At 41.6% G+C, this 17,402-nt stretch overlaps 1 protein-coding gene across 1 annotated transcript; it reads right to left on the bottom strand.

The window, feature by feature from the left end:
• Positions 1-688: 688 nt before the first annotated feature.
• nat16l (N-acetyltransferase 16, like) lies at positions 689-15,196 on the bottom strand. Its single transcript, XM_071517255.1, has 5 exons — positions 15,140-15,196; positions 5,613-5,809; positions 4,671-4,780; positions 3,905-4,019; positions 689-1,249 (listed from the first exon to the last, which is right to left on the bottom strand). The coding sequence occupies exons 2-5, from the start codon at positions 5,799-5,801 to the stop codon at positions 689-691; spliced, it is 975 nt and encodes a 324-aa protein (XP_071373356.1). The 5' UTR covers positions 5,802-5,809; positions 15,140-15,196.
• Between the last annotated feature and the right edge of the window lie 2,206 nt (positions 15,197-17,402).

Here is a 17,402-nt window from a genome sequence, read left to right as displayed (position 1 = left end):
ATCTCATTATTTGAGTCCGTTCTATTGCAGAATAAAGAAATTTAAGATATTATGGTACCAGCTTAATGACACCATCCACCACATTTGGGAGTATGTGGCTGACGGATGGCTGTGATATGCCGGGACGGTCACCTGTGTCCCTCTGGAACGCCTTGGTGGCCAGGAAGACGAGAGCAGCACCTGGACATGTGGAGGGACAGACTGGCACTTGACTACAATCCCATTTCTGCAGTTCCATAACTTAGTTTGGGTTTGCAAATCATGATTATACGATTGAGACATTGCAAAGTGTTCAGTTGTACTATTTTTTTTTTTGACGGAATTGTGTCCCTCTATTCTCTATATTAATGATTCTCAACCTTTTACCTATCAAGGACCCCTAATTTAGTCCACATTAGGACCACGGACCCACATTTGATGAGATTTTGTCTCTCGGACCCAAATCTGAGAATATTTTTATTGTTAGGTATGATTTGTCCAGAATTCCATGACTATCTGTATTGTAGGTAGAGAGATAACAGTCAAACTATGATCAAAACAGTCTTTTCTTCTACATTCTCTAGTTGTGTTAACTTCTTGTAAATGAAATAATGGTGAAGTTTAACAATTCATCCATTTGCTGGGGACCCCCTGGAACCCCCTCAAGGACCCCTGGTGGTCCCCGGACCCCATGTTGAGAACCGCTGCTCTATATCTCTCTCTCTAGAAACAGTTGTTTCCAGGGTTCTCTACACCTCATCACCCCTTGGTGCCCCTCACAGAAAGCTTGTAGTGTCTCCCGCAATGACTGGTCCATGTACACAAAAACCTTTACACTTCCCTTCAGCTCCCCCTTCGCCAAGACAGCCTCAATTAGACCAACAAGTGCACACTGGGCAAACACTGGGTCTGTACCAAACATGTCAATGTTGAAACGAAGCGACCCTCCGTTGTATGGGATTGGATAAGGAGGGGAGTAGAAGCTGAGAAAGACAGGTGCTTCCTGACTGTCAGCTAACCAGGTGAGGCCCCGCCTCCTCAAGATCGCCAGGTTTCCTTCCATTGGCCGTAGTGGCTGCCAGTCCTGGATGATGGCGCCACCAGGGAGTTGGACCCTGGAGGGCAGTTTGTGGTCAAGGAGAACTCTCTTCAACTGGGTTTCATCCAGAGGAACCAGACCTGAGAGAACTCCTGGGGATTGTAGTTTGTTCTTCAGGAATGAGATGAAGCCATCAAAGCTCTCTGCTTCACCACATAAAGGCAGAACAGCCTGGAAGGGGGGAGAGAGAGAGAGAGAGAGATGGTGATATACTCATACAAAAGTCAAACCTGTCTGAAATAGAAGCACAGTCAAACATTTGTGTATGCTCGCTCCTGCTTCATATTGTTCATTTATTTACATGTCAGGGCAGTGTGCATGAATGAAGATTAAAGAGGTTACCGGAACAGAAACTGGAAATAGTGACGACAGAAACAACAACAATGGCTATGGTGAAAGAGCAACAAAGGCAGCTGACGGTATCTGAGGATTTAGAAGCCATTTCATCAGTCATAAAGGTGCAGATTTCCTCTAACAAGCTTGGCAAACTGAACCTCCAAACCATTCATGTTGAAAAGTTGGCCACAAAGGCAATGAACCAGAAAACGAAACAGAGACGCTTTTCCTCAAGGCAACACAATAAATGATGTGATATTTTAGACCAATTGCAGACGGTCATGCAGTGGAAGCTGGTGTGTGAAGAATTTGAGTATTTCAGCCAGCGAGCCTCTTCACACTGCAGAGTCTGAAGCCAATGTGGCCCTTTTTTTTTTTACACAAATGTGCCCTTTTGTACGTATGACGTCTACCGTGGCTTTAAGGTTACAAGGTACAAGGTTCCAAAAGAAAACAATGTAAGTATCAACTTAAAGGAATAGTTCACCCAAAGCCGGCCCGAGGCATAAGCGAACTAGACGCCTGCTTAGGCCCCCCAAGAGTGCTTGAAATGTTGTTGTTTTTTCGTGATATATTATATTATGTCAGTGGTAATCATACAAAAACACAATATTATGTTAACGGGCTGGCTAGCTTGCTGCCTCTGTCGGAGCCGGTGTCACGTTCATGCACAATGCGCACTTTTGATGCAAGCACAGTCAGTCAGACTAACGTTAGGTTCCAGTCTTCTCCTCTGCGTCGACGCAGCAAAAAAGTAATGTCGCAAAAAAGGACATATCCTTCTGGAGCGGAGAAAAGAAAGAAGAAGAAAACAGAAGATGAGAAAAAAAGAGAAAGATAAAAAGGTATGTTTGCATTACAGATGGGCGTCTGGGCGATATGGCAAAAATATCATATCACAATTTTTTTCAGGCAGAATCACGTTGTCTTGTTACAGGTTCCTCTGTTCATTTTATGTCATTATTTAAGTATTTATTTAATTTATTTAATATTGTCTGTTTTTTTACATTTGCATTTATTTTTTAGGAAACTTTACTGAAGGAGGTACTGTTTATCTAAGTTATTTGATTTAAATGTAGTTGATTGTTGTTCTGCACTTTTGCACGTTGCACATTTTTTAAACCAAAAGCAATTAAAGTGGTTAACTTGTTTATAGTAAATGCATTGTCTGCTGGTTTATTCTGTAACTTTTCAGTACACCACGTTCAGTATGCCACTTAGTACTGTATCACTTAAGTGCAAATTAACACCAGAGTTAGCTACCTTTTCATTCACATGACCGTGCCAAGTCTGGGTGCGGGCACGTGCAACCGTTTTTTGAAAACAAAGGCTGTGAAAGTGAAAGATTTGCACTAAATAATGGTGTAAATATCGGTCTTTTCCACTCACTGTACGATCATTGGCTTCAGGAGACTTGGATTATGCTGCACGAGCTATATGGAGTAATTTTATGGACATGTTTTGTTCTTTTTTGCTCTTTTGTAAGATCGGTCCCCAAAGACCTTCAAGACTTCAGTTGTTTTGGAGAACGCCGCTACGGAGTTGCGCTGTCAAGCTCCAGGTGTGTTTTATGGAAACTTCACCTGTGTTTCAAATGGCATGAGGGTGAGTAGATGACTGAAATGTCATTTTTGGGTGGACTTTTCCTTTAAGTGCCACACAGTGGGCTTTTCCATTCGAGTAACAGACAACATTCAATAAACATTCAGCTGGTGCGTGATGCATTGCAGACATGGCAAAAACAAGTGTTTTGGTAAAGTTTCCAGCATCTATGATGACATTTTGCAATGCTCTAGTTTTGCTACCAAGATGAAACGGGCCTTGGAGATGGAGCCTTGTCAGTTTGTAAGCACTGGTGTGACCACTAATGTAGTGCTGGGTTATTTTGGCTGGCTATTTTACCATGCTTCAAGCCTATCAAGCCTCAAACAAAACACCACACAAATACTGTATGTGTGCACATACATCCACATGCATACATACATCTTACAAACAATAGTTGTAAGGAATAAAAAGAATACTGTGTTTTTTTATATGAATAACACACTCTGTTCTTTTGTTCTTTGTTCTTAGAGTAGAGTGTCTTTTTTTTTCTACATACCATGCTGAGGTAATCAGTGCATGTATGCGTGCATGTGTGCTATATTTGGTTATGAGTGGTTTTGAGTGTTCTTATAGGTGGACAATAATTTATGCTATCCATACGTGTTTCCATATTAGGTTAAGTTGGTTGGCTTTGTCTCAAGAAATCTGAACCTGTGGGTTTGGCTCTGTGTCAAGATTTATGATTTTGTTAAATCTATATAAGTGAATCCCCTCCACTCTTTTCTTTGTCACTTCTTTGATGCTTGTCTGGAACACTGAAGTGAACCATGCATGTCTGAATAAAGAATCATTTTGACCCACAAGGGTGAAGCTTATAGTATCTAGTATAAGTAAATCTTGCATGCTGGTACACTCACTCACACACACACACACACACACACACACCCGTCGTGCCAGGAGGATGAACTTGGCCAGCTTCTCAGGCCCAGGATCGTCTCCTCTGGTCATTCTCTTCATCTTGATGGTTGGATGCTGCTGCTGGATGTAGCTGTCTGCAAACCTTCAGACAAACTGTTCACTTCAGGCTAGTTTATTCAGTAGGTCAACATTCAGTAACATACAATAGCATATAACACCAAGCAATCTATGAACTAAAACAAGATAAAACTCTATCATATAATAAAATTTGAATATATTCTTGATACAATAGCCTCAAAAGTCTCAATAAGAATTACCTGGCAGTAATAACTGAAATACAACCAAATTGGCTGTGGCTTTACATGTGGGCAAATATCTAAATGTCTTTTAGATTGGTGGTAAAATCTGTATATATATACGGTATATAGAGTATATATATATATATGTAGGTGTTTTTGTAGTATAACTTATTCTATACTGAACATATTTCTTTTTTTTTGGTACATATTTTTAATTTGTATTTTCTTTGTCTCAATACGTCTTACTACTACTGCTGCTGCTTTTTATACACCCTGTTAATGCTGTATTCCAGACCTCATACTTTCATTCATACATTTCTACTTAATATGTGTTGGAAGTTGTGTATGTTTATATAACCATGTCTGCTCTATTCTTATTCTCTCTTCTTATATCCTATTTTTTTGCTGTATCTTATTACTATTTGCTGCTGCAACGACCCGATTTCCACACAGGGTTCAATAGGGTTCAGGGTTCTTATTTATCTTATACCAACCTCTGTATGACCCCAGCGACACCACGACCCCTCTCAGAGGAACACACCCTCAGTCCCTCCAGCACCAGTGTAGCCCCCTCATCAACCACCAGGCCTGACTCTAACGCCACCTAGTGGAGAGAGTGAAAAAAGAGACTGAGAAAAAGAGAAAGAAAGAAACAGACAGACAATGCATGTTCTGTGTATATTTCCAGGATATGGAAATTAGAAACTTTCAATTTGGTCATGTCATTATAGATTGAAATTTAAGGGTCAACTGAAATGCTTAAATAGGGCAGCTAAATCATGTCATTTTACCATAATTTGGTGTTATGGAGTATGCATATTACTGCGTGTGCATGTGTGTTTGTGATTCTATCTACATCTATTTCCAACAGTCACATCTACCTATATATCAGTTCCCCCTCTCTGTGTGCTAGTATAGCTATCTTTCCCAATTAAAGAGTAACTAAACCCCACCCAAATCTGTGGTGAAGCCTGACACCTAATGGTGAAAAGTAGGGTACTGAACTGGTCATCTGCTATTGGCTGGTCTCTGTGCCCTGTGATGTCACCCTCTATAGAGTAGAACAGGTGGTGACATCACCTGGCACAAAGACCAGCCAATAGCAGATGGCCAGTTCAGTACCCTACTTTTCACCATTAGGTGTCAGGCTTCACCAAAGATTTGGATCTGTGGTAAAGCCTGACACCTAATGGTGAAATGTAGGGCACTGAACTGGTTATCTGCTATTGGCTTCTTTGGTACCAGGTGATGTCACCTTCCATAGAGTACAACAGGTGGTGACATCACCTGGCACCGAAGACCAGCCAGGAGCAGATGGTTAGTTCAGTACCCTAATTTTTACAATTAGGTGTAAGGCTTCAACACTGATTTGGGTTTGGGGTCTATTTACTCTTCAAGCAATTTCTCATAGTAGTGGTGTTTGTGTGTATCGTCACCAGTTTGCCCTCTCTTCGTGCCAGTATAACCGTCCTCTCTGGCTCCTCCATCCACTCATGGTAGCGGTGCGGCAGATAATCATTGCCCCCGTAAATGTCTTCAGAAATGGACATGACATCCTCATAGTCATCAGGCTGCGCCAGCCAGAAGGTCAGCCCTTCACTCTTACCGAGGCACTTCCTCTCCATGGCAAACCCTGGGGTTGTAAACACAAAAGTTGTACTATTATCAATCTCGAACAGTAACACTGTGGTTGATCTGGACAGCACCCATGGATGGGTGTGCTGCATTTGCATCAGAGGTTTGATTCTCTGCCCAAACCGAGACCGGCCCGGCCCGGCCCGTGGGTCGTGGCTGGGTCGGGTAGGAATTTCCCATCCAGTCCTTGGGCCCGGGCCGGGCCGGTCTCGTGGTCAGACATAACGTCTTATTTTTTGTTAATAATTGGGGTGGGGAGTAAGCTATTTGGTGTGATAATCAGAATGTTATATGTAGGCCCCGGATATACGTATATATATATATAGGCATGCGCAAAGGCTGCTCGGGTTTGTTGAACCAACTGAAACAAGTTTTGCTTCCGTGTCGCGCTATTCATTAAGATCCCGTGCGTAATTCTGAACAGATTTCTGTCATTCAAATTTCTCTGTAATCCACAAAGTCTGATCGTTAATTCCTTGTGTCAATTATGTTTTTATCACCAGTCAATCAAAGGTTATGATTTGAAATGTAAGTGTCGGGTTTTCGCTGCCTACGGCACCACTCGCTTTGCAAGTCCTTTGCGAGAGCAATAAGGCTATTCAGTAAGATCCAGCACGTAATTTTGAACAGATTTTTGTCATTCAAACAACTCGGAATTAGTTTACTTATAAACAGCCAAATCAATCGGAATCAACATATTGACCATAGTTACAGAAATAGTAAGATAGTAGTAATCTGGTTCTTATTTAGCGATTCTTTTTGACTTTTTAAAGGAATAGTTCACCCAAAAATGAAAATCCTGTCATCATCTACTCCCCCTCATGCCAAATGAAACACAGGTGAAATTTGTTAGTCCATATAACACACAGGGAGGCTGCAGCACAACTTGGTAGCAGCCTTCTCCAAAACAACTGAAGTCAATGGGGACCTGTTCTTTAGAGCTCCAAAACAAAAACAGCCAAACAATCACACTGTGAATAGAAAGACCTATACACCATTATTTGTTGCAAATCAGTCAGCTGTAGTTAAGATTTGCACTAAATGATGGTGTAAATATACTGTAGGTCTTTTTGGAACTCTGAAGAACTGGTCCCCACTGACTTCAGTTGTTTTGGAGAAGGCTGCTATGGAGTTGTGCTGCAGCCTCCCTGTGTGTTATATGGACAAACTTCACCTGTGTTTCAACTGGCATGAGGGGGAGGAGATGATGACAGAATTTTCATTTTTGGGTGAACTATTCCTTTAATGTCTAAAAGTCCAGAGATCTGTGTGAGCTGTAATGGTAAGATTCTTCCAGAGGGTGGCAGCAAATACTCAAAGCACAATTTGCATCTAGGGGTACTTGTACAGCACTGCCCCCCTGTTGTAGCATCATATTTTAGCCGCCAGGTGTCAGAAAGACACATGTTTACTGCAGGCTTGCTGTTCAATGATGTACCCCATGAACACCTGTCATGTCCGCTGGCCATATAGAGTGTTAGATATGATTTTGTTCAGAATCCCATGACTATCTGTATCTTAGGTAGAGAGATAACAAAGAAACTATGATGTTGGTCTTTGATAGGGGCAGGTTTGGTTATTAGCAATTAATAATTAATAATTATGGAATTATTAATGGAATCAGGGACCAATAACCGTACCTTTAAGTCAGTCTCAAAATGGCTGTTCACCCCAAATTACAGTGTTTAAGTACCACTGTACATTTATGAGTGAACAGTGAAGGGTGAATTCGTACACAGGCCCTCACAACCAGCAGTTACCACAACACATATGCATAAGAAATCACAGACAACTTCTCTTTAAAGGTATAACAGCGTTTATTTACTTTAGCAATATTAATTAATAATCAATAATACTTCAGTCAATCAACTACTATTACACAACTACAACTATGGATCTAAACTAGCAAGCATAAAAGACATAAACAGTATAATGGCATGTAGGGAGTTGTATGTATGTGTGTGTGAAAGGGAGAAGAGAGAGAGAGAGAGAAAGATGGCGGACGTGACCACGTGGGTGGGACGTCTCGCGAGAGTTCAAGATGGCGGCCGTGACCGCACAGTTTGAACAAAGAGGAGTTTTGGAATCAAGATGGGGTTGGAATTAGGCGGCTAAAACCAACACCCTCTACTCCTCAGGTGTGTGTGTGTGTTAGTAAGAGAGAGAGAGAAAGAGCAAGAATAGAGGGGAGCACTCGCCGTCTAAAGCACCAATAATAGCCTTTTACCGCACAGAAACTCGGGGTACAACTGGGAAGTAGTACACCGGGTTACTGGTCTTTGAGCTAGTAAAATGCAGTATATTGGCTCTCTACGTGGCGATAAACACAATTGCAAGTCCAGTGACATGCAATGGCACACATTCAGCTTCAAACGTTACAATCAAATCAAGCAGCAAGCTTAATGATAGGTTTCACAGCATAATATGGACACGGCGGTCCAATGCGCTTCCCAATACGCACAACAGTAGCTTCTGATCAGTAAAGCTTAAATAACACACCTGTACTAGTCTCTGCCCAGAACCAAAGCCTCTTACTTGGGAAAATCACTCTCGAGTGATTTAGTGTGTGTTTTCGTCGGGTCGAGCCGGTGGGGTTCTCCAGGCGGGTCGGCGCGGCGAGACCGTTATTTCTCCTCGCACGGAGGAACGGTCAGCTGGCTTTCCTCGTAGGCAGCGAAGGATTTCAGCCAGGAGTCGACTTGGTGGATTAACGTATCCTTACGTTATCTTCTTGGAGGGAAGGAGTGTCCTCAGCTGTAGTCTCTTCCAGTCCACTTCTGCAGGTCGGCTGCGCGCACTGGTTACTCATACAGATGCGCGCAAGGAGTTAGATTGCCGGATACACAAACAGCTAATCTAATCCTTCTGGATCCAAATAGTGTTATGGCGAACACTGAACAGTCTGGGCTCGTCCAGCGAGTTGAAGACTGTGCCTTGGCTTAAACAAAAAGAACAGTTCGAACGTTAAAATGTACCACCTTGTATAGCAACGGAGTCGCAAGAAGGGGCGATGTGGAAAGGTAGCTCCTGGAATTTATATCCTCCGTGACGTCATGGGGGATCCCGGGGGGTCGCCCGAGTCTCGTCCAATGAGAGACCAGAGTTTGAATTCCAGCCAGTTCACACCTAGGTGTGAACTTCAGGGCCAGTTAAGTTGGAATTTTTGGCGCTGCTTTTCCTTTGTCTGAGATCCAGCCCAGCGGGTGGGCTAGAGTTAAGGCTTTTGGTTTTCTTGTTAGGCCACAGATGTTGGCCCTATTGTTTTAATTAGTTTTCTTTTGTTTCACCTTATGGCGTGGCCCAACATCCCCCCTTTGGTCTGAAGAGTGGGGTGCTGGCCGCAGTCTTTAGAGCAACTCAAGGGCCGGACAGTTCATATAGGTGAGGTAATCCTGAGGGTTACGCAGTCCATATGTTCCTGATGATGGGAAAGAATGGGAACAGTCCATACAGTTCATAGAGTTCACAAGTTTACAGAGGGCTCTGGTGTCTGGGCAGACAGTGAGGCAACGTCTGGGCAGAGTTTCTATTTTCTTAAACTACAATAAACAAAACACATCAAGCACAGGCATCCATTTTGGGTAAGCAATGTATTAACCCCAACACAATCTTTTGCTGCTTTTGATCCCTATTAAAGAATTTCAAGAAAGGGGAGGAAAAGGAAAAGGGAAAGGTGGTTAATAGTTAGTAGGCCTACTCCTTGGATTGGAGCTGGCCAGTGTGATGTTCAGACTGGTGTGTGAATCGTGGTGACACGAATATGAGGGAGTCCAATCCTATCTCTAAGTTCCTAAGGTCTACGAAAATAGGAATTGCACTGCCAAGGCTATATGCCAGATGTACCTGTAAGGGCTGCACAGCAGTGATAGTAGCTGATTTTAGGATTTGTTCAGCAAGGTCTAGGGACAGTTCGAACGTTAAAATGTACCACCTTGTATAGCAACGGAGTCGCAAGAAGGGGCGATGTGGAAAGGTAGCTCCTGGAATTTATATCCTCCGTGACGTCATGGGGGATCCCGGGGGGTCGCCCGAGTCTCGAACAATGAGAGACCAGAGTTTGAATTCCAGCCAGTTCACACCTAGGTGTGAACTTCAGGGCCAGTTGGAATTTTTGGCGCTGCTTTTCCTTTGTCTGAAATCAAGCCCAGCGGGTGGGCTAGAGTTAAGGCTTTTGGTTTTCTTGTTAGGCCACAGATGTTGGCCCTATTGTTTTAATTAGTTTTCTTTTGTTTCACCTTATGGCGTGGCCCAACAATGATCAAAATAGTCATTCCTCTACAGTCTCTAATTGTGTTAACTTCTTGTGAATTAAATAACGGTGAAGTTTAATAATTATAATTATTATAATTAATAATTATTATTGTTTAATAATAATTAAACAATTTGCTGGGGACCCCCTGGAATCCCCTCTAGGACCCCTGGTGGTCCCCGGACCCCACGTTGAGAACCACTGGGCTAAAACATGTTCGCCTGAATGGTGAGAAATCAAAGATTCCAAGGGCATAATAAATTAGTAATTAATAAAGGCTTAAACAAATTATTGTGAACAAGACAAACGGTAATTATTCAGGTAATTCAAAACATCACATTTGTAAGTTAGGCCTTTGGTTGCATAGCTGTCTCCCTCCCGCAGTAGACCAGCACAGACACTACTGGGCACTGAGCAGTACAGATCCACTGTACTGTACCTATTATGGATCCACAGATCCATATTAGGTGGGCAACTTGGGCGGTAGGTAGCCCCGAGGTTAGAGAAGCAGACTAATAGTCCGAAGGTTGCCGGTTCAAATCCCTGGCCAGATGGCACAAAAATCTGGGAAAATGACAGCTGGCAACCGGAGGGTTGTCAGAGTCAAGATCGGATGTAAGCTCCTGCCATTGTGCCCTCAGGCCTCTCCAGCTTATAGCTGTGTGTTTGTGTATGGGGTGTTTGGATGGGTTAAATGCAGAAGATTAATTTCCCCATGGGGATTAATAAAGTAGTATTCTATTTTATTCTATTCTAATTTATAAAGAACAATTTGAAGCAGGGAAATTGGGAGGTAGTGAAGCAGCATTTCTAAGTTTGCTGCTACCCTATGATTTGAGTCAGTGGATGGCAGACTGATTTACCCTAAAATAAAAAATAAAAAATCCTTCATCCAGACTTTAACATAATCAACTCCATAACATTTATTTTCATTGGATGAGCTTAGTTCTCAAATAAAATTAAAACCTAATCCTGTGAGACTTCTCACCATAACCAATATTTACAAAAATAGAAGGCAGTCTTATTCAAACTCAAACTGAAAAGTGACTGAAAAAGAAAACAACTAAATCAGCTAACTCAAGCCTATACTCAAACTTCAATATAGATATATATATTTTATTCTATTAACTCATATTGTTATTCACATAATTTTTTGTTAATTTAATTCCTTAACATTGTCTTTCATAATCGTAATTGTGCTTTGACAACACATGTCAAATGTCATGCCAATAAAGCCTATTGAATTGAATTGAGAGAGAGAGAGAGAGCAGCAGTGGTCGAGCGAGCTAGAGAGTGAATGAAGAGAGGGAGCGGTGGTCAAAATCGGTTAGGTAACCTGAAATCTGAGTCCAGCTTTAGTCAAAGACGCCCTCTAGAGGCCATCTCACGAAGCGACATCTCACTATGCGTTACCTGACTGACTGACTGCCTGACTGCCTGACCCGAATTGACTGCTGTGATTCAATTGTCAAGTCGATTTGCCATCTAGTGGAAAAATGTTTATTACATGGTGAACAGTGATGGATGAGGGGACGGGAGTGTATCTATGTTCCCAGGGTCCTATTTTCCAGGGTCCTAAGTTCCCAAAGTCCTATGTTCCCAGGGTCCTATGTTCCCCAGTTCAATATTCTGTTAACACACATTAACCCTCCTATTGTGTTCGGGTCAAATTTGACCCGTTTCAAGTTAAAATATTTCATAAATATTATCCAGTTTTTTTATTGGAACAAGGCTTCAAAACAGCTATACAAACACAACAAAACCAGTGGTTATCATTTTATTTGATTTTGAAGGTCTCAAACCCTTCTTCTCGCTAAGTTCTCTTCTCCCCTTGGTGGTAATAAAATAAATAACACTCGTCTTGGCCATAGGAGTTGAACACCCAGCCCAGGGTATTCCTCTTGTACATTTCTTCTCCCCTTCAAAACTCTATTTAGCTCCAAATTTGAAAAATAAAAAAAACACATGAGTTGAATGCACAGTCCAAGGAGTTCCTCCCGTTAAGTTCTCCTCACCCCATATTGGGGTAATGATACTTTCTACTACAAAGTCAGAGGGAGCAGAAGTGCAATCAAATTACGGTGGATGGCCTGTGCCTAACCTGGATAGCTCTGATAAAAAGCCCTTCTGTTGTTTGAAACAGTTGTGGTCAGGGCTCTGGGTAAATATCTACAAGCTACCAACCTAACCCTAACCCTAACCCTAAACCCTAACCCTAACCCTAAAACTGGGGAACATAGGACCCTGGGAACATAGGACCCTTTGTCATGTTCCCATTATGTGCCATATAAATCTTACCTTGCGAGGCAGCTGGATTCGCGAGATCACGCGAGAATCCATCTTGCCAGGCTTCAAGTTATGCGTTTGTGGCCGAACCACAGTGGTGCGGACCAATCAGCGTCCTATGAGGGCAGCTGGGGGCGTGGCTTACGTGTGGCGACAGCGAGAACCGACCGAACCGACTGTTCGTTCACAACAATGGCGGCTCCTAAAGAGGTTAGCGTAGATGCTGCTATAACAGCAGTTATTTCTGAACTGGAGAGTATTTCTTCATTGAAAGAACGGCACTGAAGGCTTTTCTGGATGGAAAAGATGTTTTCGCTCTTCTCCCGACCGGCTTCGGCAAGAGTTAGTGTCACACACGTTTAACCTGCTCTGCACATATTGCATTAAAGAGTAACTAAACCCCAAATCCTACCCTAAACCCTAAATATGTGGTGAAGCCTGACACCTAATGGTGAAAAGTAGGGTACTGCACTGGTCATCTGCTATTGGCTGGTCTCTGTGCCCTGTGATGTCACCCTCTATAGAGTACAACAGGTGGTGACATCACCTGGTACAAAGACCAGCCAATAGGAGAAGGCCAGTGCAGTACCCTAGTTTTCACCATTAGGTGTCAGGCTTCACCAAAGATTTGGGTTTGGGGTTTAGTTACTCTTTTTCCCCTCGGGGATCAATAAAGTATTTCTGATTCTGATTCTGATTCTGATACTCTTTAACGTGATTGTAATACGACCTCTTGTGGTTAAAAGTCAATATTAACAGGTTTGATGGATAACGGACGGGTTTTTTCTCACACCTGCCCAAGCCTAAGGCCCTAGCACAATGTAAGTAGCCTACAGCCTGTTTCCATAGTGTATTTCTCCTCCAGTAGTGCAGGAGAGCTGCTGCCTGGCGCGGAGAAATATGCTTCTGGTGTGAATGCTCGCTTGCTCACGAAATCGAGAAGATTTTTAGGCTTAAGTCAGGAGTTTGCACCAAAACATTGCTTTATATTGTGTAACTTGTACTAAACACATCTGATCAGATTTCTTGGGATGGTATTATAGGAATACTAATTTGGAATTTACTTTGAGGCTTTGGGTGGGGAGTTTTTGTTTCAAATCAAAGTAGGTTGAGTCATTGCTATTCATCAACAACCCTATCAACCCCCTGCAGATAAATTATGATAATTTTGTGTACCTTTAACACCTGTTTTGTCCCAATTCTCAAGAACCAGTGAATTACAATATTTACAACAGTATGTGAAAGCATTGCTATTGCTAAAGTAACTATTTGATAAACATAGCAAGTGTAAAGTGTTGTATCACATCAGTGGGTTGCCAGTAAGCTTAGAAAAGTTATATTCAATAAAGCTGAAACCATCCATTGTCTGACTCTTTTCATAGTCAATCCTGTGAACAATGGAACACCACAGTAGCCTGTATATATCTTAAATCATGAGGGTCAGTTAGGTTTGGCAAGGTGTGTCACTCTCTAGCTCAGCGTCCAGAGTCCAAATTTCATGTTACAGTTATAAACTTTATGATGGAGAGTAAAGATCAAGCAAAAACCATGAGAAATCTATTTGGAAGCCATATAAAAAAAAAATTAAAAAAAAAATCATCCAGGACCCTTCTAAGTTCATAGTTCCTTCGACTAATAACTTGTCACATTGACCAAATAATATCTTGTCAGTCATCAATGAGCACTATGAAACCAAACCCCTTAATTTTATCCCCGAAATGTCCTTCATTTCTCATTACATAAACATTAATTATCCATTAAAAATAACATGCCTTTAAAAAAGTAAGGTTAGTATCATGGGTTTTTAAGGGATTTATTCATGGGTTGGTTCGTGGAGACACTAGTAATTGTGTAATAGTGTGCAGCATGGTTTATAGCAGTGGTTCTCAACGTGGGGTCCGGGGACCACCAGGGGTCCTTGAGGGCATCCCAGGGGGTCCCCAGCAAATTGATGAATCATTAAACTTCAGTATTTAATTTACAAGAACAATTATAGAATGTAGGAGAATGACTATTTTGATCATAGTTTCTCTGTTATCTCTCTCCCTACAATACAGACAGTCATGGAGTTCTGGACAAAATCATATCTAACAATAAAAATATTCTCAGATTTGGGTCCGAGGGACAAAATCGCATCAAATGGGGGTCTGTGGCCCTAACGTGGACTAAATTAGGGGTCCTTGATATGAAAAAGGTTGAGAACCACTGGTTTACAGGGTTATTAAGGAGTTATTAATGGAAAGTTCCTGTCTCCCTGAATTCTACATTAAATTAGAAAGTAATCAGACAACGGATGTTTAAGGTGGTTTTGATGGGGTCTCCTCCATTAATAACTCCCTGAACTCATTTTAAGTGGATTTTGCATGAATTAAGGGGCGAATTCATGTAAATGTAAGGTTATTTTAAGGGATTAGTGGTTCGTAGAGCATTGCACCACCTTTGCCACAATCTCCCCAGAGATTTAGCGAGATTTCAACAGATTTCTAAACTTTGGTGGTAAATGATAATAGACACAGACAGGGGACTTTACCATGGTTGAGGGTTTACTGCACAAGTTCAAAGAGAATGCTACAGTACAACAGTACAGTACACTACAGTACACTACAGTAGATCAATGACTGTAGTTAATCATTAGTGAAGTCTAGCCTGTGCAAACTGGTGGCTGCAAAAAGTCAATAGCCACTTCCATTAAGTGTATACAAAGTGTCAGAAAGTAATCATTTCCAATATGCAAAAACGTGTATCTGTACCATACACTGCATGGCCATCTATTATAGTATTACAATAACTTACTTGCTCTTAGAGAATATGGAGAATAAGGCAGCAGCTAGGTCACTGAATGTCGAAGTGTCCTCTGTGATTGTCTGCTTTCTAACTGTACAATAGAGATGACAGTCTTCCTTATCCCGTGACTCACAGCTTTCCTGACTCAGCAAATCCTTACTTCCATGCCCACTACATATCAAGCCATAAATACAACAAAACTAGGACATCCGCTCACACCCTTCAAAATAAATTGCAACTGCTGTTTTTTCCAGCTAAATGTTGTTTTCACACTGTATATTAATAACCATATAGGCCTATGGAATAGGCCTACTGTAGGCCTATACAGGGCTGCTAAATACATAGAGATTACGCTAATACTTATTTCCCCATAATTTCAACACATTTTATACTTTTATTTTGAAAGCATAATCGCCTAACTTCCATTTGTAGTCTAGCGAACTAGCTGGCTTGACACAGCTATTTCAACTGCATTATGAATCTGAACGTTTCTTTGAAGCCATTTAATTGGAAAAAGATCACAAAATGCACTCCTATTTCTATATTCCTGTCTTTTAATACCTTGTTTATAGGTCTACAGAAGACTGTGCTCTTTTGTAATAGCAGTAATTTCATTGTGATACATAGTGGAGTCCAAGTATTTGGACAGTACAGTACTTACAGACACGGTGTGGGTCTGAGAAAGAGCAAATAGGGCCACATTTACATCACCTTACCCCCTGCAGTATTGGCAATAGTCACATTATTGTGTGCATGTAAGTAGTCTGATTAAGCCGTTTACATGATTGCATAAACTGACTCCCCATAATAATCCCGTTTGCATGACTGGAGCACTTAGTTCGATTATACAGAGAGAATTGTGGAAATGGGATATATACATAAAAAAAATAGCCTAACTTGTTTCCTGTCCTGCTACTTTCAAATTTAATCAAAACAACCACAGTCATAATGTTAGTCACAGCCATATATCTCTATTACAATTACAAAATGCCAGGTCCGAGTCCATTTTCTGGGTTAATAATAGATCTTTTCCATATTGATGGAATAGAATGAGTGTCTACTGAGAGTTGGAATAGGGGGCACCAAGCCGGACTCAGCTCATCAGCAAAAGGTTCACTAGCACTGAAAGGCAGAGATTTCATCAGTTCCTGCTACATAACTTTTTAAAGACCTTTGCCACGGCACTTATCTCAATCTCAATTCTATCCCGTGATTTATTGCAGATAACAGTATTCAGCATTTCTTTGCATTCATCAATACAACAGTTGGCATTGGTATCAAAACGTAAATAAAAGCTATTGAGTTCATTTGATTTGTCCCGCTCGTTCAGTGCAAATAGCACTTTATTAGCTGGCCGCATGTTAGTTATTTCCTTAACAGATTTCCACAGTTTTTTTGAGTCCATGGCTGTGAAATTCTGTTGGACACGCAGTCTGTGTTGCTCTCGCGCTTCCATTAGTTTCCCTTTTATTTCTCTCTGCGCCTCTCTCAGCCCCTGTTCATCCTTATTGTAGAATGCCTGCTTTTTCCTCCAAATGCAATGCTTTATTTCAGGTGTGATGTACTTTTTTTTTGTTTGGATACATTTTAATGGTCCTTTTTGTGACTACAGAATCAATGCAAAACTGTATATATCCAGTTATTATCCCTGCGATATTGTCCATGTCATTGTCCTGGTAAAACACGTCCCAGTCCGTGGAGAGAAAGCATCCCCGCAGCTCCTCTGTTATCCTTCGTCCACACAGGATCTGTTTTCACCACAGGTTTGCTTCTTTTAAGAGCAGACCTATATGCCGGGACAAGTTGGATAGTACTGTGATCCGAGTTTGGAGGAGGATTAATCTTAGCAAGATATGCATCCTTAATATTACCATAACATTTGTCCAGAATTTTACTGCGACGTGTGCTGCTCTTGACGTACTGCTGGAATCCAGGTAATACTTTTTCCAATTGGCAGTGATTGAAATCACCCAATATGAATATAGGAGCATCAGGCTTGCGGTGATTTCAAACAGTGTTTTTGGACTTACGATGTAGGTATTTTCTTAAAGCTGCGATAGGCGACTTTCCGACCACTAGAGGGTGACAGAAACCGCAACACATTTGTAAATAAAGCACAGCAAATCTATTGCACTACAGAGGCCCCTATGGACAAATCTAGCAAAGCACTGTGCATAAAGGCTAATAGCTAAAGCTAAACGTACCTGCGGAGAAGTGCCAGTTACCAGTCTCGCTTTGCCTGATCTTTCTCACGCTGAAGGTTACATGTCCC

This window comes from Centroberyx affinis, unplaced genomic scaffold (genome assembly GCF_046629955.1).
Source record: "Centroberyx affinis isolate AG114_WGS23_722 - 3 ecotype Tasmania unplaced genomic scaffold, CSIRO-AGI_Caff_v1 ptg000481l_1, whole genome shotgun sequence".
Lineage (NCBI taxonomy): Eukaryota > Metazoa > Chordata > Actinopteri > Beryciformes > Berycidae > Centroberyx > Centroberyx affinis.
This window is presented reverse-complemented; position numbering and strand designations above follow the sequence as displayed.